Raw genomic sequence first — 23,378 nt, 5'->3', positions numbered from 1 at the left:
AGCACTGTGCAAACTGCTGAAATTAAAGTCAAATGCTTGATTTTTTAAATTATTCAAAATAGTATATTCTAATTAATTCTGCTGAAAGCAGTCCTGGCCTAATACAGAATTCACAGAATGTTCTGAGTTGGAAGGGACTCACAAGGATCATTGAGTCCAACTCTTAAATAAATGGCCCATACAGGGACTAAACTCATAACCTTGCTGTTTTTAGCACCAGGCTCTGATGAGCTGAGCCAATCTCAGGGTCATGAGCATATTATAGGCAATAAATTTTCCTTTAAGAAAAGTGAACTTAATATTCTAAATTACCTCATATTATACTCTCTACAGTGTACATCACCCCAAAGTGGAAAGATTTAACTCATTTGGCAGACAGACACATACTGTGATTTTTCCTTCAGTCTGATTTAGGACTCTGGCAGTGGCAAGACTTAAATTTTTGTTCAAAAATATCCACAATGCATCATTTTCTTTGTTCAAGATTTCTGAAAAAGAAGTATTTCATACTGACTGTATATGAAGAAAGTCAATTCTGCATGGAAGTAGCGAAGTAAAACACAGTCCCACCCAAAAACTCTTGCTGGCATTAGTCAGATAAAGTAAATACCTGTGCTGGTGAAATGAAGTCTGAAGTTTAACTGGGAAACAGGGAATAATCTAGGGTAAAAGGAATAATTTCGGGTAAAACAGGGAATAATTTAGGGTAAAACTCTTGCTATTAACAGAGCAAGAGTTCTCACCAGAAAAGAGGCAACTGGAAAAGCAGTTTTAGTGCTTCAGTCCTGCTGTCACCAGTGCACCAGGACAGCCATGGGTGATGATCAAGCAGGGTTGTGCTCCCACCACCACAGCACTGGGGAAATCTGTTTCTCACCACCTCACATCCAAAGTAAGGGACAGCAAAGGCTCAAGCACCACCTCCACTGAACGCCAGGAACATTTTAGATTATTAGCACATTCACAATTCAGAGTAGAAACAGAAAGCAACATTATGGAAAGAAAAAGCAGAATAGAATTTAGCTACCTTACAAAATACAGGATGCAGTCTAAAAAAGACAAATAAATACCCACTTTAAAAGAAGAAGGAAAGGATAAACCCCTGCCAAGGGGACCACAACACATTTTAAGTGCCCAGGTAGCAATCACAGCTGATAGAAACTGCTACACCCCAGACCCACTAGCAACAAATTTCACCTGATTGACTCACCACTTCTGTCAAGATGATTTTAGTCACTTTAAGCATTTTCATTGCTGCTCTTTTCTAACAAATCATTTTTATCAAGCTAGGTTAAATAACTACCAGACCAGCAGTCCTATGTGACAGCATCTCCAGGGAAGCAAAACAAATGGGAAGAGCAGAGCTGTGACAGCCAGAGCAGGACAGACCAGGCAGCCACCTCACTTAGCCCCAGACAGCGCAGTGTGCCCGACCACACATTTCCTGTGTTTATGCAACAAAAACCCACTAAGGAAAAAAAAAAAAAAAAAAAAAAAACCAACCAAGCACAGACAGACAGTGGAGAAATGCCGTGAAGGTGAAGATAATTCAAGGGTAAGGTCCTACTTAGCTGAAACTAAAGCTCTTAAGAACTGTTAGAAAAACAAAAGAAATCAAGGCAGTAAATATAATTCCACCATTGCATGAAGTTAACTCTTGAATAACATGAAAAACTCTTTTCAACGAGATGAAAACATGATCAATACTAAAATAACTATCCAGTAAAGGTGACCAGCACCTGGAATGACAAGCACATAACAAAAGTACATATAGAGAGACTTCTCAGTATAAAGCCATCAAACAATCACCCTCCATTTCTCAAAAATACAAAGAAGTCTGGCAGAACAAGGAGCAGTTTTAGAGCAAAAAAAAAAAAAAAAACCTCACACTGAAAGGACATATTTCCCCCCTGCATTCCCATATATGTTAAACAGGGATTACCACTCTCACAGACAGTGGTCGGCAAAAACCACAAGGCTTTTTTGAGCCCCTAAGGGATGGACAACCATGGACTTGAACTAAGTATAAAAAAAGATCTGGTGAAACCACAAACACCTCTGAGAAAGTTCATAAATCACTTACGGCCAGACTAGGGTTTTTTATTAAAAGAAAAAAAAAAAAAAAAAAGAAAGGAAAAACCACTTTTTTATTACAAACCTGCTTTCCATATCCTTTTCCTCCTTACCTGTCTCCACAGTCAGGACTCTCAGCACAGCAGTTCTTACATTCTTGGGGGAAAAAAAACTCAAAAAACAAACAAACAAAAAAAAAAAAAGGCAAGAGCTGAGCTGACAGAATCTCCAGCATCTTTTGATGTGATTTGTGCTCTACCTTGACCCAAAGTCAGGATCCATCAATTCTTCCCAGTTACTGTAATTGGGTTTCCCAGTAGCTTAGGCACATATCTTCCAGAGTCAATTTTACATCACCCTCCCTCATGGTTTTATCTACAGTAAAGGAAATAGTAGTAAGAAACCACTTTGCTGACCACAAGTACAGCTGCTCAACATCAGGCTCATCAAGTACCTGAGTACAGAAGGGTTGAACAACTTGAACTTCTGATTGTCATTTTACTCTACAATAAAGTCTGACTGAAGCTCAACTGCACATCCCACCTTACACATTCCTTGGTAAAACAGCAGCAGCAGGAGTCTTCATCTACCCTATCCCATCCCATTTGCTTAGGGGTGTATGGAGTAGATTTTTGGTTGGGGGGTTGTGCTGTGAGGGGTTTTTGTTTGTTTTTGAATTGAAGAACAAATCCTCAGGTAATGTTATAACAGGTTCTTGGAATACTACTGATGAATACTGAAACTGCCACTGTCCCCACAGCAATATGTCAAAAGCATTAAGTCTGCTTACAAAAACCTTCTAAATTGTTTTTTGTTGCCAACATGAAGCTAGCAAAAGGCTTCACAGAAGTTTAATGTTCAATGAACTTACTCTGTAGATATAGATACTTATTCTGCTGGCAATGAAGAAGTGTATCTGGCTTCTTAAAGTATTCAAAAATGATATTTTTTTCTGAAGATAACATGTAGCAAATTCAAATATATTAACCACAGGCACCACAAATCAAAGTCTGCACAAATTTTTGGAAATAAAAAAGATTGGGGGGATGCATATTACTAAGAAGATACTGACAGACCTTCAGTGGATTGCAGTTTTTCACTGTGGCAATTTATCAGCTGCTGCTGGAATGTTTCCTTCTAAGTTATAAAGCCATATGACAATCAGCTGGAAGCTAATCTCTCCAAGTTAATATCAACCCAAGACAGCATAAAACAATTCAATAAATAAAGTATTTTCTACCTAGAACATCTGGATACATTTTTTCCCTTTAATCTGTTTACCAAGCTGTTTCTAGAGTCATACACACACGATTAATCTAGTGTAGAGAAGGTAGAGAATTATAATGACAGGGCTCAAGGGTGTCACTGGGCATTACCCATAATTTGATATGCTCTTGTGTTTCACCTCTGATCACATCCCCCTCCCCTTCCTTCAGATGCCTGAATGACATGTGCTCTTGAAACATTAATTTCCAGCCACCAGAAGAACATGAAAGAACTTGTTTCCAAGGCATTCTGTACTTCTGCCCTTCTCCTTTTGGTTCCTCCAGAGTCATAATGACTGTTCTTACTTCTCTATAAATCTCAAAAATCCTTGAGTACCTCAACACTCCCCTCTAAACCGCCTCTTACATGTAAAATCCCTTGCACAGGCTGACATAAAAGGCAATCTCTTATCAAAAGCCAGCTCTACCGTGACACCAGTAATAAAATAATCAACTAATGACTTCTCAAGGTAAATTGTGAGGCAACTACTAAATACACTGAGTGCAGAGCAAGATACAGTTGCTTCTTTTTCCACTCTTATTTTTAGTGATGTTTTATTGTATATTCCTCACCCCTTTCGACCACAATCAAGTAATACTTGGAAATCTGAATAAAGTACAACACCTTCAGAGAAAATCTATTTTAAAGGCTCTAGGATTATTATACAATCCTTTCTAGAGCCTGGCCACTATCCTGCTCTGTAACTGCACATACACACAAATTGTTATGGTAATAAATAACCCACACAACAGCAATACTCAACACAGTGTGTACACCCACTCAGTTCAGTCATATCTAAAACAGTAATAACATGCTCATTATGGTCATCAGCAGAAGATTTCCTTTAGAAAAGTAAACTTAAGGACAAAAATACATAAAACAATGTCACAGAATAATCATATACAATCATGAACTGGACTCAGTCCCTATAAAGTATTCCTAACTATAGTAATTGAGAATACTAAGGATTTTAATAACCCAAACATACCATAGGTCAATTCTGAGGTAGTTCTCATTTCAGCATTACAGCCTGGGTTCAATATATTTAATTAGCACACTAAGCCTTTATGCTTTAGGAATTACCATCACAGGCCACTGCAATGACCTGGGCAGACATTTCTCACCTGCAAATAAAACAATGCAGCCCGAAAAGAAATTAAGAGCAAGTCTTACCTATTCTGAATAATCACAAAAAGCATCTAAAAGTGAGATGTTTGGTTTCTACCAGAACTTAAATCACTAATTTCATTTTATATTTTCAGATTTCATTTTAAGTGTGCTTTGGATCCCGTATAAGACAACTTCCACCGAGATGAACACACTGAAAGCGGATCTTGATAATCAGCAGAACACCAGCCAGGAGGTGCACTCTCGCTTCACTAACTGCACGTTTGATCTGCACACCGTGCACTTCTTCATTTTTATGCACAACGGGGAGGCAGAGAAGCTATCCAAAACCCAGGTATCCTTCCACTTAAAAAGCTTTACTCCCGTTCTGATGGAGCATGCTTGCACACAGCAGCATAAGCACACGGGACACTGAAGCCACTGCCACCCGCGCCCCAGCACACACTCTCCACGAGTACACCGGCCTTGCACAGCACAGCAGAGCAGGGTGGAGGTACGAGAGACAGACAAAATGATCCGCGCACCGTTCTGGACCCCAGTGAGGTCCAATGTCTCTATAAAGGGCAAGTCGCTATAAGCAAAGAGGGCTCTCAAGAGGGGTGTTTAAGTTCACTCGTTGAGACTTCCCTATGCCGACGCTTACGTTAAAAACCAGACCCATCACAACTGACTGCTTCCAGTGTGAACCTGAGCTGGCACATCCTGAACACAGGAACAGATTCCCAGTGGTTTGGTTCCACACTCGCTCTCTTTAAAATACAGTGAGTGCTTCCGCCTTGGTGGAGAAATGGGCGAAGGCGCAGCTGAAATTGACGCTGAGTGGAAAAAAAAAAATTTAAAAAAAAGGCGAAAGGGCTGGGTTTAACCATAAAAACTTTTACGCTTCACCAAGCCAAGCAGCACCAGGCGTTGCTGTACACCTCGCTGTCCCCACCGAAACCCACGGAACCCGCCGCGCCTCCTCCCAGCCCGAGCCCCTGCGCAGCCCCGAGACCGCCCGGGCGGGACGGAGCGGCCCCGGCCTCTCCCGGGAGGGAGCGCTCACCGAGCACCTGCCGCACTCGCCGGCCCGGCAGCTCCTTCACCGGGTACCGACTCCGCTCCCGCCCCGGGCACCTCGGCGGCTGCCCCGGGCCCCGCGCCCTCCCCTCAGACAAAGGGCAGCGAAGCGCCCCCGAAGAAGCGGGAAGAGGGGGCCGGTCCCGCCGCTCTCCCCACCGCGCTCACCCATGCTGCGACCGCCCGCCCAGGCTCGGCGGAGCGGCTCCGGGTCCCGCCGACGCGCTCAAGCCGGGCACTGCGGCTCCATCCGTGGCGCTACGGGCGTGGAAGGGACGGCTCCGAGCCGCGGGCGGCCCGGGGCAGAGGCGCCGCTCGCCCGTCCCGTCCCGTCCCGTCCCGCCGCCGCCTCAGCCGAGCTCGGGCACCGGTGGCTCCGCCCCGCCCACGGCGGGGGGCGCCAAGTCCCGCGAGAGCCGCGCGCCGCCACCGCCCCCACGCCGTTGCCAGGCGGGGGTGACGTCACCGCCACGGCTCCGCCCCGGGCGGGGATCTCGCTCCGCCCCCGGGACCGCCCCCGGCCCCGCCCCGCGTCACAGCCTCATCATCGCCCTCGTTAGACCCCGCGTTGGGCGCCTCGGCAGCCCCTCGGCACCCCTCTCGTCACCGCCCTCATCAAACCCCCCTCATAACCCCCTCACAGCTCCCTCATCACTCCCCAGTCAGCCTCCTCACAGCTCTCTCGTAACCCACTCACCTCCCCTCACGGCCCCTTCATCAGCCTCCTCATCACTCCCCTGATCACCCCCTTCACACCCCTCACGGCCCCCTTCACACAATCACAGAATAGGTCAGGTTGGAAGGGACCACAGTGATTCCAACTCCCTGATCAAGCAGAATTGCCCAGGGCATGTGGCATGGGATTGTGTCCAGACAGCTCTGGAATATCTCCAGAGTGGGAGACTCCACAGCCTCTCTGGACAATCTGTTCAGTGCTCGGTCACTGCACAGTAAAGAAGTTCTTCCTCATGTTCTGGTGGAACTCACTGGGATCAGTTCCTGCCCGTTCCTCTGGTGCCATTGCTGGGGCCCTGGAGCAGAGCCTGGGCCCTGCTCTGAGCCCTCCCTGCACGCAGGGACAGACTGGGATGAGGTCCTTCTCGAGGCTGAACAGCCCCAGCTCCCTCAGCCTTTCCTTGTAAGAAAGGTGTTCCACTCATCATCTCAGTAGACTCCACTGGGCTCACTTCAGGAGCTCCGTGTCTCTCACAGAGCCCAGAACAGGACACAGCACTCCCGATATGCCTCAGCAGGGCTGGGCAGAGGTGCGGGATCACCTCTCTGACATGCTGGCAGTGTTCTTCCTAATGCACACGGGATTCCTTTTGCCATTTTGGCCTCAAGGACTCATGATCAGCACTGTCCCCCGCACCACTCCCTTCACTGCTGGGGCCACCCCACATCCCTGCCCTGCTTCCTGGCGCAAAGTCTTCCTGTTCATCTGGGTCTGGAGCAAAAATCTTATGAAGAAAGGTTGAGGGAGCTGAGGGGGCTCAGGCTGGAGCCTTTCACAGAAAGGGTGACTACCCACTGGAATGGGCAGCTCAGAGACAGTGGAGTCTCATCCCTGGAGGGGTGTTCAGCAAAGACTGGATGTGGCACTTAGTGCCAGGGTCTAGCTGACATGGTGCTGCCTGGTCGCAGGTTGGACTGGATGATCTGAGAGGACTTTTCCAACCTAACCATTCCCATGGCCAATATCATTAACATCATGCACGTGTTTGTGGGCTTGTGCACTGCTTTTTGAAGAGTTTAGAGGGTAGGGGTCTTTTTTGTTGGGTGGGGTTTTTTTACTTCAGATGCATGTAGGAAAGTGCTCCAAGCTATATCAGGCTGCCATTGTTTAGGTTTTTGTGGGAAACTCAGGAAAGAGTGAAACAACTACTTAGAACTGAAGCAATTTAAAGAAAAAACTCTGATCCCGAGGCCAAAAGGACATGTAAACATGGTCTGGTTTTGATGAAAATCAGGGAATATAACACAGCAGGGCTCTCTGAAGTGAAAATACTCCCTCTTCTTTGCTGCAGACATCCTTTTCTGAGTGTTTCCAAATAAGCTGTTTCAGCCAAGCTCAGGACAAAATTAGCCTGAAAAGAATGTCAAGTATTTCCAGGAGTCAGCTTTTGCTTAGCATCTTTCTCATGGCATAGAAAGGGAAATGAGTCAGATCATGAGCACTAAAGACAAAACATGAAGTCTGAGTGTATAAACAACTATATATCATATTTTATTATGGTATTTTATCTACTTCACCATACTTTGAGGCAGGTGCTTCCATTTTTTTTCAACTGCAGAACTGAGAATGTAGAAGTCATAGTCAGAATTTCCTTGAAGCAGGTGCAGTGTTTTGCTGATAAATGGCCCCATGATACTACCCTTAAAAGGAGAATTTATTTTTTATAAAACTACAACCCTCCTGCACCCCCAGGTTTATACTACTTAATAGGAAGAGGAGGTTCGAGACAGAAAGGAAACATCAGCCGTGGAGTTTGAAGTCTCTTCCAATACTAATTCAGAAAATAACTTCCATGAGAATGAATTATCCTCATCTGTCTCATGTATCACTTTTTTCCACTTCCTTTGTAGAGATACATGCTAAAAAAGAAGGATAAAGGATAAGAGGAATTATAAATTTTATCTGTTGTAGCAGTTTTTACTTTTTTAAACTCTGCCACAAAACTAAGTGTGTATGAACAAGAGATGAGAAATAAAATGTCGATAGTATACAAGTTTAGAGAGCATTGAGGGAGCTCCATGTAGCCTTCTTTCTGGAAGCTGGCCAAAATTTGTTCCAGTTCATGTTCATTCATGCTGACATAAAGCTGCCTTTGCCCCTCCCTTCAGTCTAGAACAGGCTGGAGAGCAAAGTCCTGGTTCTTGGTTCTTACACTGTGGACAGGTAAGATACCGGCTTTATGAAATTGTGTTTTTTTTCAACATGCCTTGATAACTCTTTAAGAAGTTATGGGCTGGCTTAAAGTTTCTTAGCAGCCTGAGTACAAAACCTGAGTTTTATTCCAAGCCCATCTGGTCCCATGATAATGCACCAGCATCTGCTGGTCCTGTACTTCAGCCTCCATCCTCTTTCCGGTACCACTGAGGCAGAAATGGGATGGCTCCTGAGGGAGCCCTGTGGATGCTGAGCCCTAGTCTCTTTCTCTGTGGATGAGTGCCTGCAATGCTGCTGAATGCATCCCCTGCAGCCTGAGCAGTTTTCTGTCTAGAGCTGGGCTGTGCCCTGTGAGGTGTGTGTCACTGGCAGCTGTGTCTACCCCACGCTTTGCTGCGTTTGACAAGACTTCACGGGCACTGAAGTGCAAGAGTCTGCTCATGTGTGACTCAGAGCAGCATGAAGACCTATATTTAGCATTCTCATATGGGTTAGCAATTGTAATACATGTAAAGAAAATACATCTGTGCCAGGCTATTGACCATTTTCACTCAACTGTTAAATCACGTGACTACTTCATTTCTCTAAGCTCTATGTCTGGTAGCATGTGCTAAATGCTTATTTACCGAAAATTGCCTTCTAAATCACCTTAAATGGGTTCCTTCCTCATTTTCCACTTCAGTAAAAGCTGAAAATTGTAGTGAGCCATTTTTCCTTGAATAGTAGTCAATAATTGGTATTATGCAGTCATTTGAAAAGAGTTTTACTTATATTTGGACAGATATGCAGGGAAGACTGGCTCTTACTTTTTATTTTGACCTTTCTTTCAGTTCCAGGTGTAGAGAAGTGATATTCTGACTCTATGGAATTATAAAAGTGCATATTTGTTTCAGAGTGTTTTCAAATCCAATTAAGTTCCCAAAAATAACACAATTGTCTCACAAATTTGTTCAAGAAAACTATTTAAAATGAAAGATTAGCATTTTAAGTGTTTTATGATTGAGCTTAATGCAATATCTGAACTCCTACCTTGCTTTTGAGAGAGGAAGAGTTGTGACATTGTTCCAGATCAAGATAATATCCACTGCTAACATCAGTAACTGCTATAACTTTATTTTACAAGAGAGATCATTGTATAGTTCCTGCTAGGCAGGTTTATAACACAAGATAAGAATGATACAATTTGTCACCACTGGAGCTGATTTCTTTTCTTCCACAAAAAAAAAAAAAAAAAAAAAAAAAAAAAAAAAAAAAACCAAAAAAAACCCTAGTAATAATGAGACTCTTTCCCTAGTACTGCTACAGTGAACATTTCACTTGACCTTTTTTGCCACTGTGGTCATTTAAAATTACTCCAGTATTTCCAAATAAAGAAACCTAAACCAGGAACTTTCAAAGCTTCTCTCTAGAGGGCAAAAAATAAAGGAACTGACTTTTTTCCCCCCCCCAAAAAAAGTGTGTCAGCTGTTACCACACAGTGGTTTCATGCACTTTTGAGTGGCACATGCACTGCAATAATTGTACATTCCCCTTTAACCAAATAGTTTGCTCCCAAACACTCCAGCTGAGTTGATTTTTCATGTTTTTAGTTCTCTAATGCATTTTTCATTGCAGCAACTTCTTGCACAATGATATCCATAAAAATTGACTAGAAGCAAGCAGCCTCTAGCACTAAGGAGTTAAACAGTCTGGATGGTAAAATTTCACCTTTTCTTTTCAGCAGCAGTTCTTGCCAGGTAACAACAGTAGTGAAAAAATGGAATTGTGTCGAGAAGTTTAAAAATTATCTGGATGAGCAAACTCCCTCTGCTGGTTTGAAGCAGCAGCAGATATATTTCATTTAAAAACATAGAAACTGGGAAAATATTCATTAAGCACACACAGTACTTTTCCCTTCACTGCATAATCAGTGAAGGGTGAATCTGTTTATTCCACAGAAGGAGGCAGGACTCTTATTAAAAAAAATAAGGGAGAAAATATAAAACCACAGAACAGGGTTTTTTTTGGTAATTAAAAATGGTATTAAAATGCAGATTTTCAAGCAAGGGGGGAAAGAAGCTTGCATACTATTGGACCTATTTTTTTTTTACCTGTTGTGGAAGTGGTTGCATGGAGCATGTCCAGAGAAGGGAACGGAGCTGGGGAAGGCTCTGGAGCACAGGTCTGATGAGGAGCAGCTGAGGGAGCTGGGGAGGGCTTAGCCTGGAGAAAAGAAGTCTCAGTGGGGAACCTCTCCACAGCTCCCTGACAGGAGGGGACAGCCAGGTGGGGGGTGGACAGAACAAAAGGAAATGGCCTCAAGCTGTGCCAGGGGATGTTCAGACTGACATCAGGAAGAATTTCATCAGTGAAAGAGTTGTCAGGCACTGGAAGGGGCCACCAGGGAGGTTGTGGAGTCACCATCCCTGGAACTCCTCAAGGAAGACTGATGGGGCACTCGGTGCTTTGGTTTACTTGACATGGTGGTGTCCAGTCAAAGGTTGGACTCAATGATCTTGGGGGTCTTTACCAACTTTAATAATTCTCAGATTCTATCATTATTCAAAGAAGCAAAGCCAACTTTGTTTCTCTTCCTACCTGCTGCAGATGCTCCATTAGGGACATCTTAGCAGCTACCCAGGGTCACAGGCTGGACCCTTTGGGTACAGCACAGCTCCCTCCAGCCTGGCCAAGAGCATCTGGTCAGAGTCTGACTTGCAGATTGCTAAAGGACAGTGAAAAACTGTCACCAGCTGGACACAGCAAGGATCACCAGAACACAGTGATACTAAGGAATTTGTGGGGCCATTTTTCAGGCTGTTGAAATAATCAAGTCCTAGTGCCATATTTTTCAAACCATGGAATGTGGGTCAATGCTGATCTATAAGAACTCTATGAGAAGTGGTCTGCCAATAACTGCAAATGACTTTGTAAACCAACCATATTTTGTATTCTCACTCATTTGGCAAGCAACCAACCAAAATGACAGAAATTATATGGATGCTGGAAGTTTATCCTGATTTGATTTAACTGGAAACTGTTGTGACAACACCACACAAACATGGTTTGTTTTTTATTGGTTAAAATCTTAGTTGGAAAAGTGGAGGAACATCAGCCAGCGGAAACAAATTCCTCTGTCCTTTGTTTCAACCACTCTTGGTCTATTTCCTCCACTATTATCAACCTCCTCAATCAATCACATTCTCTTTGCTATAATCAGTTCAGCCTTGACTAGTGAATACTGTTCCTTCTCCTCGTGTCATTTCTTTGTCACATGCCAAAAGCTCCATTTCACTGGGCTGAGAACAGGACAGGGAGTCAGGACAAGTTTCAGTTCTGTGGTCTCGTTGTGACATTTAAAAATACATTCTTCATACAGGACCCCATGTTGATTCAAACATTGTTGTAGATGACAGCTTGTCCTGTACTAAATATTTTTAAAGTTCTGAATGAAGTATTAGAAATGTCACTCCTGCACAGGTATGAAATAAAGTACTTGTAACTGCTGAATCTTGAAAAAAAAAAAAAGCTGGAGGAGAGGGAGATGTTTGTGAAATTCAGGCTAAGAACAGGCAATGATTAATCATGTTTCTGCCATGAGGCCATTATAGCAGCAATCTGAAAGAGGAGTTGCCTAGCCTGATGACAGCTATTATGTTTTTTCTTTGACCTCTCTTCTGAGGATGCAATTCATTTATACTGGACTATTACAACTAATTAAAACAACGCTGCAAACAGCAGGCAGTTTGTGGAGCAGCTCCATCTGCATTATGCTGATAAAAACCAGTTCACATGGACATGCAGTGGTTAACGGTACAACCATATGTGCACCTGTGTGTTTCAAAGATTTTCTGTTTGATTTGAACACAGTAGAGTTTTCATCTCACAGTTTGTAAATCACACTGTACTTAAGAAGGAGAAAAAAGCAAACTGTGCTTTTCACTGGATTTTTTTTTTTTCTCTTCTCTAATAAACAACTATCTACCTCCTTCCTTTCTGGGTACATTTGGCATTTTGCATTTGTATTATGTCCCTTTGGCAGCCCCTGTTTGGGATTTCCTTATATTAACATTTAGCACAAAGGAATCTCATCTTCAGGGTCCAATGGGCTAATGGTTTCCTTCGGCATCTGAATAAATCAACAGCTGTGGCCTTCAGCCATTTTGTCTTTCCAAAATAAAAGTTACGGGAAGCTGCTTCTTGTTGTTGCAAGAGTTCTCACATATGCTCTGAGAGCAGGATACAAAGCCTTTTTTCTGCAGAGATGACTTTCACACAAAACATACAGCATTAGAAATGTAATTTTCCCCTTGCTGCATCAGTAACTGCAATGTAGCCCAACTTGAAGTGATCAGAAGATACAAAGTTTGCTCAAAAGTCAGTGAGTTTTATTAGAACATTTGATACATAAATACTTGTGTCACAGTAAATGCACACACGTTATATATGTGCCTGCATTTCTGTGTCACAGGCAGGATGATGGTATCAACTGAAAGTGCTTTTTTATTCAAAGACAGTCACTGATACCTGTACAGGCCCTTTGTGCTGGAAGCTGTGCTGTGGCTGCCAACAGCAGCTGAGGCACTGACACAGCAACTGGAATGTGTCACTCTTTGACACTGAACTTCTCTTTCTGGCTCTCTCACTCCTGTGCTGGTTCTGGTGCTCATCTGATGGTTGTGCTCAGGAAGTTCAGTTTCAACATCTGGCAGGAAAATTTAAAGCAGGGAATTGTTAGTCTTCAGAGCACTGTGGACCTTTAGTTGAACTATGTCTGACTGGAATTTTAAAAATTCCAAATAAAACCAGTCTATCACCAAAAGGCTGGATTAGGTGCAGAAACTCTGCACAAACTACTAGCACTCAGGGGATTATTTTGGGTGTGATTGTCTTGGGGGGTGGGTTTTGTGGTTTTGTTGTGGATTGTTTTTTAATGGAAGTACAGCAAAGACACACACTGAAGGCTCCCAAACACAAGGACACCGTTTTCTCTCTGGAGCCTTTAGGAGAAAGGGATGTGAGGTTACCTGTAAGTTTACATTTTCCTGTGTTGATTTGCCTAGGCTGACAATGCCATGAGCAGGGTGCTTTCATCAATACTCCAGGCTTCCACAGAAAGGCCGAGAAAAAGAAATGCAAACACACTTCATGCCTTAAGCTCAGCACAAAGCCTCTTCTCTCTTCATCCTCCAACAATGTCAGATTGTCATTAATTTTCTTGAAACTGGCAGCCTTTTTGTTAGTGCTGTTCAGACGCTTTTGAGTTTATAAATAGCACCCCCAAAGGGCAGTCGTTCTGTACATCTGTGGAATTGCCAGAGTTGACCAAATACCCACTGTTAGAAAATTCTATAATAAAACTATTTCCCCTGTCAATTACGCATTGTCACCTTCAGTTATACCAGCTGAACTCTATGTGCTTCTAGAGTTAGTAGATGCTTCTGTGAAGTGTGTAATTATTCCCAGCAAGCTACTAAATTTTACAAAATAATATTTTCTGCATTTTTGGTTCTGAAAGTTATTAAGTAAATAACAACTGACAAAACCATTAGACATTACTACAAGGAAAACATTGCCCAGTGCTAGAAAAAACACACATTTCTCCCTGCTTGGCCCCAGAAAAATAAAACCGTATAGATTATTTTTTATGTTGTCAAAAAAGTCAGAATTATGATTGGATCTATTAAATATGAAATATTTTCAATTAGAAGTGTAAGTTCTCCTCTTAGTAAGGTACTTGTGACTATGAAGAAGGGCTCTTGGCAGCACTTTGAAGGCTTTCACTGATTATTTTTTGTTGTTGTTATGCAGAGTAAGAACTTAGATGTTTATCTACATTCCTGCAGGCTTGTATATCCTCTCCCTTGGGGCACTGATGCCTGCCGCCAAGACTACACATCAGGTTTTCTAGAGGCAGCAAACAGAGCCAAACAACAGACTGAGCACTTCAGAAGCACCTGATTGCCTTATATTTTCCCTCCTAAGAAGTTAAAGTATTGGGGATTATTCAATTTACCACAGTGTATTCCCTTCCACAAAAGCAGCAGAATATGAGTTTCCTGTTCGACTCATGGCTACAAGTGTAAATTTTGACTCTGTATTCCCACTTTAACTGTTACCAAAATCTCAGCCTGAAGGAGGAAAAGTAGCTCCTGTTCTGCTTTCAGAGCCAATGAAGTTAGAGACACAAACAGAAGATTGGATTGATGGCCTGACAAGTAAAATGTTTCTGAATTCCCATTCTAAGTGAGATGGTGAATTGAGATTATTGCTACTTCTCCTGATAAATGTGTGAAGAACTGCAGTTTTTTGTTTGCAGAGGAAAACACCACAAATAAATTAATACAGAATAGCTTGTTGCATTTTTGGACTTAACATTTGCCTATCAGAAAGTGCAGAGAGGAATGTGTGACAGAGAAGGAGAATGTGCTACAGCATGTCCCTGAGTTGCCAAAGTGTATCATCAAAGGTATTTATTTGCAAACCTGAGTGTTTTTTCTAAGGAAGCAACATTTAACTAACTCATCAGCTGATTTGTGAGTTGATTACCCACAAATTTGGGCATGGGTAACATATACTTATCCTACCAAAAGTTGAATTCTTTAGCTGACACTCTCCCAAAAACACACACTGAGAGAACACTTTGCAGACACGATGTTTCCTATTCTTTTTCACTTCTCCATCTGTGTTATTTCCAGCCCAGACTGGAAAATCAGCATATCTTCTTCTATCTAATTTGTCCTTATGCTTTGGCCCTTCACATCAAATTCCTTTTTCAGAAATTCATGTTAATAGTTATTCCAGAACTCCTGCTGTATTCAGGAACTCCCAGTATCCATTCACCACCTTTTGTCACAAACAAGAGGGAGAACAATAGTTTTGTTTAAACACACTGGTCTGCTGAAAGATCATATTTTTTCAGAGTGAGCTCCTAGAAGATAGAATTGGTCTGATATAAGGGCAGAGAGCAACACATTATTGAAGGAATGAAATTTCCTGTTTCAGCAATTTTTTCACCATAGAATCAGAGCTCTGTCATGTGAAATCAGAATTCTAAAACTTATTCTTCTTCCAATTTGTAATTAAAGCAATTTGTGCAATGAATATTCTAAAAGCCACTTGCTTCTGGAGAAAGAAAATGGTTTAAACTTTCCATGTTTTTCTTTCAGTGTTTATGCTTGTCTCATGACATGTTGATAAAGACCACATTTAGGGACTTTAGTTCATTTAAAACAGTTCTCTGACATCCTAGGTGACTTCTCTGTGATCCCTTTTCTTCTCAATGAGTGAAAAATCCAAGTGTCATTGACTGGAATATTCTTTGGATTTTAACATAAACAGTGAGGAGAGGCTCATTTCATCTGCTTTTAGGTGCATGCTTCAGCTACTCTGCTGATGCAGATTCATCTGACAATCTGTGGAAAGGAAGAAGCAGGCACTGATGGGAAACAGTTCATCATATCCTCAAATAAATGCCTGAGTGATAAAAACCCTGGAGATGTGCCAGCATCTTTCTGATAGCTGTGGAGGGAAAACACACAACCACCTTAGACTTGATGACTAAAGTTGGATAAAGCAAATGCCATCATACGAATTCCTTTTGCAGCATCCCTGTGTTAGTTTTGCCTTTAGATTCTGCTAAACCTCTGTCTTCCTTGCAAACAAAATCAACAGTGCAGTGCAGACAACCCAGACTTAGATTTAGCTCATGACTAAAGCTTACAAGCAGCACTGCTCAGAATCAATAGATACAAAATGGTGGTGGATGTGCTTAAACCGGAAATTAGAAAAGAGATATTATGGCAGAGCACTGCCATGATATTCTGGAACAACATTCATAGAGGAGTTTGGAGAAAAATGACATTAATGGTTCTCAAGATGAAGCTTGTTCTTTTTATGTAATGGATTATTATTCAATGATTTGCTTTAGTAGCAGGAAAAAGGCCTTGGTTACATTGTTCCCTAAGTTCACGTATTAACATACGCACATACAGAATGTATGTTTGTTTGTGTGTGTGCTGTATATATACAGCTTTTTATTCATCTTGTACAAGTCCTAGGCACAAGGGTCAAGTTCTTACCAGTCCATGGAAAACAAAGGGCACAGGCATGTGTGTACCTTTGTCAAAAATAGGTTAGAAACTGTTATAAAATAGTTGATAATTGTTAAGCATGTACTGTTAGTTTGGTTATTGTAAAAGGGGTTAAAGGGTAGTTATAAGAAATACAGTACTCTATGTACCGTATTACAAATAAATAAAGTGCATCAACCCCCAAGTGAGAGGAGCCAGCCTAGACAGAACTGTAATGGGCCAATCAAGCACACCATAAACCTTCATGCAAATGAAGGATCCAAACAGAAACCAACCAAATGGACAAAAAACAGGATAAAAAGGGGCATCTGACCCAGTGCAGGCCCCCAGCCGGGTAATAATTAGCATTGACTCCATGATTGCAGAAGGCTGATCAATTGCTTTATTATATCATCCTATACTATATTATGCTATACTTCTTAAGAAACTCAGTAACCCTTCCAGCCAGTCCAATACAGCTTTGACCTAATTGGTCATCCATCCAAACACCATCCAGTGTCCAATTAAGAAATCACCCTTTGGTAAACAAATCTCCATGACACATTCCACATGCACACAACAGCAGGTGCAACAAGTGGAGACAAGAATTGTTTCTCATTCTTTTCTCTGATCTTCTCACAGCCTTTCCCCTGGGAAAGTCTGTGCCTTCTCTCTGTGGCCAGAGAGCTGCTGCCACACCACTCCACTTGGAACATCGAGGACATTGCTGCTCAAGAAGACCCAGTGCCAGCACTGCAGCATCCTTGACAGCCTGCAGTTCCCCATGATTTAGGCCTTTCTTTTTTATAATAAATGCTGAAATCACTTTTAGTACCGGAAGTGTGGTCCCGTTTTTAACACCTTCACAGGTTTCTACAGTGTACAGCATGGCTTTCACTATTTCCGTTTTGCCTTTGACATCCAAACATGCAGGAGTAACTACAACACAGCACACAGGTGCCAGAGCAAGCTTAGCAGTGCCAAATCTGAGTCCTGGTGACAGCAGTCATGGTAAAGATCTCAACGAGCTGGGCAGTCTGCAGTCTGAAGTCATAGCATGGAGTGATGGAATTATTTAGGTTGGAAAAGACCTCTGAGATCAACGACTCCAACTCTTCACCCAGCACTGCCAAGTTCACACAACCACTAAGCCATGTCTGCAAGGGCCACACTCACTCATCTTTTAAATATCCCCAGGGATGGTGACACAACCCCTCCTCTGAGCAGCCTGTTCCAATGCTTGACAACCTTTCTGGGAAGAATTTTTTTCATAATATCCAATCTAAAGCACTCCCCAGTGCAACCTGAGGCCATTTCTTTAGTCCTGTTGCTTCCTACTTCAGAGGACAAAGCACCCCCCACCTGGCTGCAACCTCCTGTCAGGGAGACGTAGAGAATGAGAAGATCCCCCCTGAGCCTCCCTCTTTCCAGGCTCAACACCCCAAGCTCCCTCAGCTGCTTCTCATCAGACTGGGTTTATTAATGGGTTATCACAGTCCCACTTTCTCTCTGTTTCTTTTTCCCAGGAGGGACAGTCTTCAGACTGCCAAAAGGGCATCCTTAAAAGGGCAGGTAGAGGCACAGACCTGCAGTAATGACTCCAACTCTCTCCTGCTCTAAAAGGAAAAAAGAAAAAAGAAAAAAAAAAAAAAAAAGGCTGAAATCAAGAACTGAAATCTTCTCTCAGCTTTGGCTGTCATCCCACAGCTTTGAGTTACCACCCCAGCCAAGGAGTGCTGGAACAGTGCTGTTTGACAGCTGCTATTAACCCCTGTGCTTGAGCAGCAGTGATAGGTGTCATCCCCAAGCCAGACACTTAAATTGTCTCCACTTGTGCAAGCTGTGACCTAGAGTATCTGTTTCTGTGAGGCACAGCACCTGCCACAAGTATCTAGTTCAGAGCAAGGGAACAAAGGGAAGTCCCAGTGACACATCTTCCAGCTGCAATCCCAAGGAAGTGTCACAGGAGGACAATAGAATGCCTCTTCTGCAATGAATGAGTGGGTGTTATTATGAGACACATAAAATATGCACAGGGTTGAATTTCACCCCTATCAAAGACAAGAAAGAGACACAAAATATGCCTAATTTTACTACACTCTGGAGTTCTGCTCTACGAGGTCCTTGAAGAAAGTTGTAGTGGGATGAGTGTCATGACAGTATCTGGTAACAGCATTGTAACTTCCATGAGAAAATGTGATGCATATGATGTAGTAATCACATTCTCCTAGACTGCAATTGCAGGGAGGAAGGGAGAAAAAAAAACAAGAGCCATTATGTCATCTTTACATGGTGACTTCTTTTCTTAGAAAAAGAGATTTTTATTCCTTCTACTTACTTATTTTGTCAGTGCAACAGCACTGCCCTGTGTAGTCCTCAGTCTCCTATTGCTCTGCTCTGTCACCTTTCACATATATTTGGGGTTTTTTCAACAGCCTAATCTCCCTTTGCCCATACCATTTTTCTCCTTGTCCTTCTCACCTCCACATACACTATTAATTTTTGCTCAAATTGTGTATCCATTTTTATTTCTTTCTGTAAAACCATTTACAAAAGAGTTGGTATCTAATCCAGAGGTCTGATCTGCATCTTGCCATTTGTAGGAAATGCTGATAATTTTTGTAATAAGCTTCAGAATGATTCTTGTCTTTGAAGCACCAGCTATTTGCCTGCTGCCTTAAAAACCCTCTAAAGTCATTCCCCAGTGAGGTTGTAACAGTCACAAATGTGTTATAACTGTCTGTATTTTTGACTAATTTTATAAGTCACCTGGTTTTCATAAAGTAACCTCTAGCCCCAATTTCAGACAGTCTGCACGTGGGAGCACAGCTTGATCCAAGCAGCAGTGGGGCAATACCAGAGCAGGAGAAAAGAAAGTCTGTGATCTGGGAAGGCAAAGTTGCTCCAGGCACAGATGCAAACCAGAGAAGCTGAAAAGACAGCAGGTCAGAGGGAGGAAAAGGCTGATAAGGAGTTGTAGCCCACACAGCAAATACAGACCAGGGAAAAGAAGGCCTTCTCCAGGAAATGAGCCCAAGTGTTGGAGAGGAAACTTACCTCACACAAGAGCTTTGTATCAGATAGATCTGAGCTGAGCCTTGGAGAACAAAGCCTTTCACCTAGGGAAATGGATTAATTTTTGTGTTTGAGGAAGCCATCTGGAAGATATTGGATTTTCATTAAGTTCTTCATATTTAGAGAATTGCTGTTAAAAAAATAAAGTAAAAAGACATGAGAAAGGTGAGGAAATTACACAATTACTATAACACAAGAAAAACCTGAGCCAATTCACCAGGCCAAAACAGGCCTGAGGTGACTGGTCTGATCTTTCACAGCTTGTAGCTTTAGGGCATGAAAGTACATATTAAACAAGAGAGAGAAGGAATCACAGTAAGGAGGGTCTTAGGGGGAAATTGGGTCTTGAGGTGGAAATGACTGAAGAAGAGGAATAATGGTCAAAAAGGGGCTGCTTACTAGAGGAGCCAGACGAGAGAAGGAGCTTGGGTTGGCTGAAGGGTTGTTCAGAACTGAGTCATCAGCTTTTTTTATCCTGGGAGGAGAGACAGGGCTCAGGGTCTGCCCCATGGGATGTTAGTACTGGAGACACAAACCTTGAAATTACAGAAGGAGACTTCAAATCATTTTACGTTGTTTATTGCTTAACTTTGAGAGAAGTGCTCTTGCTCATTACATGCTTTTTTTTTATCTTCTCCACCCTTAACAAGTTGCTGTCACATTTAACACAGTGATCCATTAGTGTTATGGGAAAGGAAATTTTCTCAGGTGTCTGGGCTGGGGCTCAAACCAATCTTCACAACAGTACTTCACAGATAATCAAAACCAGCACTTATGGCTGCCATCCAGGGCCCTCCAGAAATATTCTAGAAAAGCTGAGAGCACTTTTATGGTGTACTTGGGTGTTGGAAAAAGGCTGTAGCTGCATTAAGGACGGTGAAATACCTGTCCCCAAAAACCTGCTCCCAGAAGTCCAAAACGTGGGAAATTACACAGGCCACAGTTCTCCCCAGAATCAAACTTTATTCCAAGTACAAGAAAACAGTACTAGTCCAGCCCAGGAAGAGAATCAAAAGGACTTAATGGAAGAAGAGGAATCCAGCAACAGGCAGATTTTAGAAAAACAGAGTTTTGCCCCGGAGGATCGGAAGGCTGCAGGTTACTTCTTCAAAATATAACCCAAAGTTTCTGTGTATAGTTTTTGCAAAGCGTAGTCAGCCTATGACAGTTTATTGTTTTTCTGAGAAAGCTTCCTTTGTGTTTTTTCTACAACAGATATTTATAGAAATTGTAGTCATAAAGTTGCTAAAAGCACTTCCTGTAAATTACATAAAGGTCTGTCTCCCAGTATCACAAGGACCTTGTGATATCACAAGCTTCCCAATACTTTTGAGACCTTTTTTTTACAGAATAGAAGACTTCTCTGACTGTTACCATACACAGTCCCTGTGCTCAAGGAAAACACTTGCCCATAGCAGACAGTCACTGGCAGAGAGCAGCTGGAGCAGTAACTGCAAATGGTTCACATTGTCAGTGGTGGTCTTGTTGTTGGGATTTTCAGATCTTTAAAATATTTTCTTGAGCTGCTTTTCCTTCAGAAGTTATTTATTCAGATTCACCAGCATACTCCATGTTGTTCATTTTCCCTGGACAAAAGTGCCTGTGATTGTGACCTCTCTTTAATATCCATCAAAATGTTGTGTGCTTCCACCTCACCCAGTATTTTCACAGTAAAGTAGCTCTGTACCTTCTGTTAAGATCTGAGCTATGTTCACCTTTATGGATGAGAAAACCCTGGCATATTCCCAGCAAAATTAGACAGTTTAGAATACAGAACATTCTGAAATAAAGCTGAAGTCCCTGGGTTAATTTTATATCCAATGGAGCATAAAATGATTGATTGCAGTGTTCAAGATGAAAACATGATTTAAAGAATTGATCTAATCTGTATTGTAGTTTGTTAGAAAACATCATGTATTTTAGTGGGCCTAAACATGCACGTTGCCAGCAGTTCAAAGGAAAATAAGATCCAAGCAAAAGTCTGAAAAATGTGGAGAGCACAGTTGCATAGTAAACAATCCCATGAGCTCATGCTATGCCCTTTCTTTGCCTGCCTTTGATGTTGGAGCTCCCATTTTAATTGTACAGACGTGGTCCTGCTGCTTATGAATTTGGTGGGAAGACTTCTCATCAACTTTGATTGTACAAAAAAATTACTTCAGATTCTTACATGACTTTTTAGGACAATGAGGCAGTTTTGTACTTTTACTTTGTGATGGAATCCTAAACTTCTCCGTGTAGGAAGGAAACAGAACCAGGGCTGTGTTGCACTGGCTTTCTGCTCCTAGGGACAGGAGGAGCTGTGCCCCTATTTAACATCTGTTGTCCTTTTTCCTCTCTTCACCAAAATGCCAAAAGGAGACAAGCAATGAAGCAAAAATAATCAGTGAGGGTACAAGTGGAAGGAGCAAAGGAAGGATGGGGGTAGAGGGCTGTGCTGAGCTGAAATAGCACCATAAAATCTTAGAGGGGCTTAGGTTGTAAGGGAGCTTTGAAGTCCATGGCCCCTGCAATGAGCAGGGACATCCTGAACTACATCAGATTGCTGAAAGCCCCATTCAACCTGACCTTGAATGTGCCATGGTGGTGACAGAGAGGAGATGGCTCTGATGCTTCCCACACTGTGCTGATGTTGTAGCACAGTATTTCTGAGGTGAAATGGGATACCACTTCCCAAAATCCAATGTCACCCATTGTGGATATAATGCTGCCTCTTTCTTCTCAAAGGGGTGTTATTAGTTCTTATGCAGAGAGCCATGAACACAAGATGTGTGATACTCTGCCTACATTTCCTAAAAGCTAGAGAAGGATTTTGACAGCAAGCTTCCCCCCAGGAAAGGGAGGAAAAATAACACAGAAAAAACTGGAAATAACTTTGCTTGTCCAATTTCCATCTTCCTAAACTCCCTCATATTCAGAAAAGAACAACTTCCCTTGAATTTGACTCTGTGACTCAGACACCTGCCAGGGGTCACTTCCAAAGGTGGTCTCCACTATATCAGTAATCCCTGACATAAGAGCCTGTGGCAATTATTAATGGAGGAAAAAACCTGTCTGAGTCTACTCCTAAGAGCAGACTAATGGAGATCTGTACAGATTGTTTGAGATTAAGGTTTACAGTGCTGTAGAAAGATTTAGAAAGTCCCAGTGGAGGCCAACATGTCCCAGCCTTGTCCCTGACTGCTGCCACTGTTTTCCCACAGGAGATGGAAAGTGATGGATGCAAGCAAAGAGCCCAGGAAGTGTAAAATGTCTTGAGCAGGAGCTGCAGGCACCAGGGAATAGAGAAGCACTCAGAGGGAGGGGAGCAGAGGGGCTTCAAGCATTACACAGCTCATTATGGCTTCCACATCTGGCAACATCACATGCTTCTAATTGAATTTGGAATCGAGGTGATTTCCCAACACATTGTTTTGCTCTTGAAACCTCTCACTCAATTCCCCTTTTGCTAATTTATTAACAAATTAGGGTGTTTGTTGTAGCAATGAAGCAACTTGAATTCACAACACTGGTTTAAAAATAGTAACAAGAAATGTAATAGCTCGAACACAGGGTGTCTACTTGGAGAGTAAACATGTCTTCAGTGTTAGCTCAGCTTTTAAAACAAACTCAGTAATTGCTTCCAGAGGTAAAATATTTGCAAGCTGTTATTACAGCACACATTCATTAAAGGGAAGGAAACAGTTTTCTCTTTGGAGCAGGCAGACAGGAACAGAGAAAGCTGTGCTTCATAATTAATCTTCAAGAGCTGTCAGGTACCTGTACCTCTGACAACTCAACATTAAATGCCTGTGGAGCATTCATCCATGCTGCTGTTTCCCAAGCCAGCAAAAGGT

General features: G+C 42.4%; 1 protein-coding gene and 1 long non-coding RNA gene across 3 annotated transcripts in view; both read right to left on the bottom strand.

The window, feature by feature from the left end:
• The window catches only part of CD2AP (CD2 associated protein), a 77,027-nt gene extending 70,298 nt beyond the window's left edge, over positions 1-6,729 (bottom strand). Inside the window, exon 1 of one of the 2 annotated variants that reach the window (XM_068183283.1) lies at positions 6,714-6,729. In XM_068183283.1, the coding sequence (XP_068039384.1) occupies position 6,714 (1 nt within the window). In that variant the 5' untranslated portion in view covers positions 6,715-6,729. Of the gene's footprint in view, positions 1-5,694; positions 5,904-6,713 lie in introns of those variants that run through there. The other variant, XM_068183282.1, reaches the window with a different exon arrangement.
• A 5,990-nt stretch (positions 6,730-12,719) lies between these two features.
• LOC137470199 (uncharacterized) lies at positions 12,720-20,115 on the bottom strand. Its single transcript, XR_010996938.1, has 3 exons — positions 19,942-20,115; positions 19,525-19,586; positions 12,720-13,100 (listed from the first exon to the last, which is right to left on the bottom strand). It is a non-coding gene; the product is annotated as an uncharacterized lncRNA (long non-coding RNA).
• Between the last annotated feature and the right edge of the window lie 3,263 nt (positions 20,116-23,378).

This window comes from Anomalospiza imberbis, chromosome 3 (genome assembly GCF_031753505.1).
Source record: "Anomalospiza imberbis isolate Cuckoo-Finch-1a 21T00152 chromosome 3, ASM3175350v1, whole genome shotgun sequence".
NCBI classification, from domain to species: domain Eukaryota; kingdom Metazoa; phylum Chordata; class Aves; order Passeriformes; family Viduidae; genus Anomalospiza; species Anomalospiza imberbis.
The sequence above is the reverse complement of the archived record's forward strand: the minus strand, read 5'-3'. Positions and strand labels throughout refer to the sequence as shown.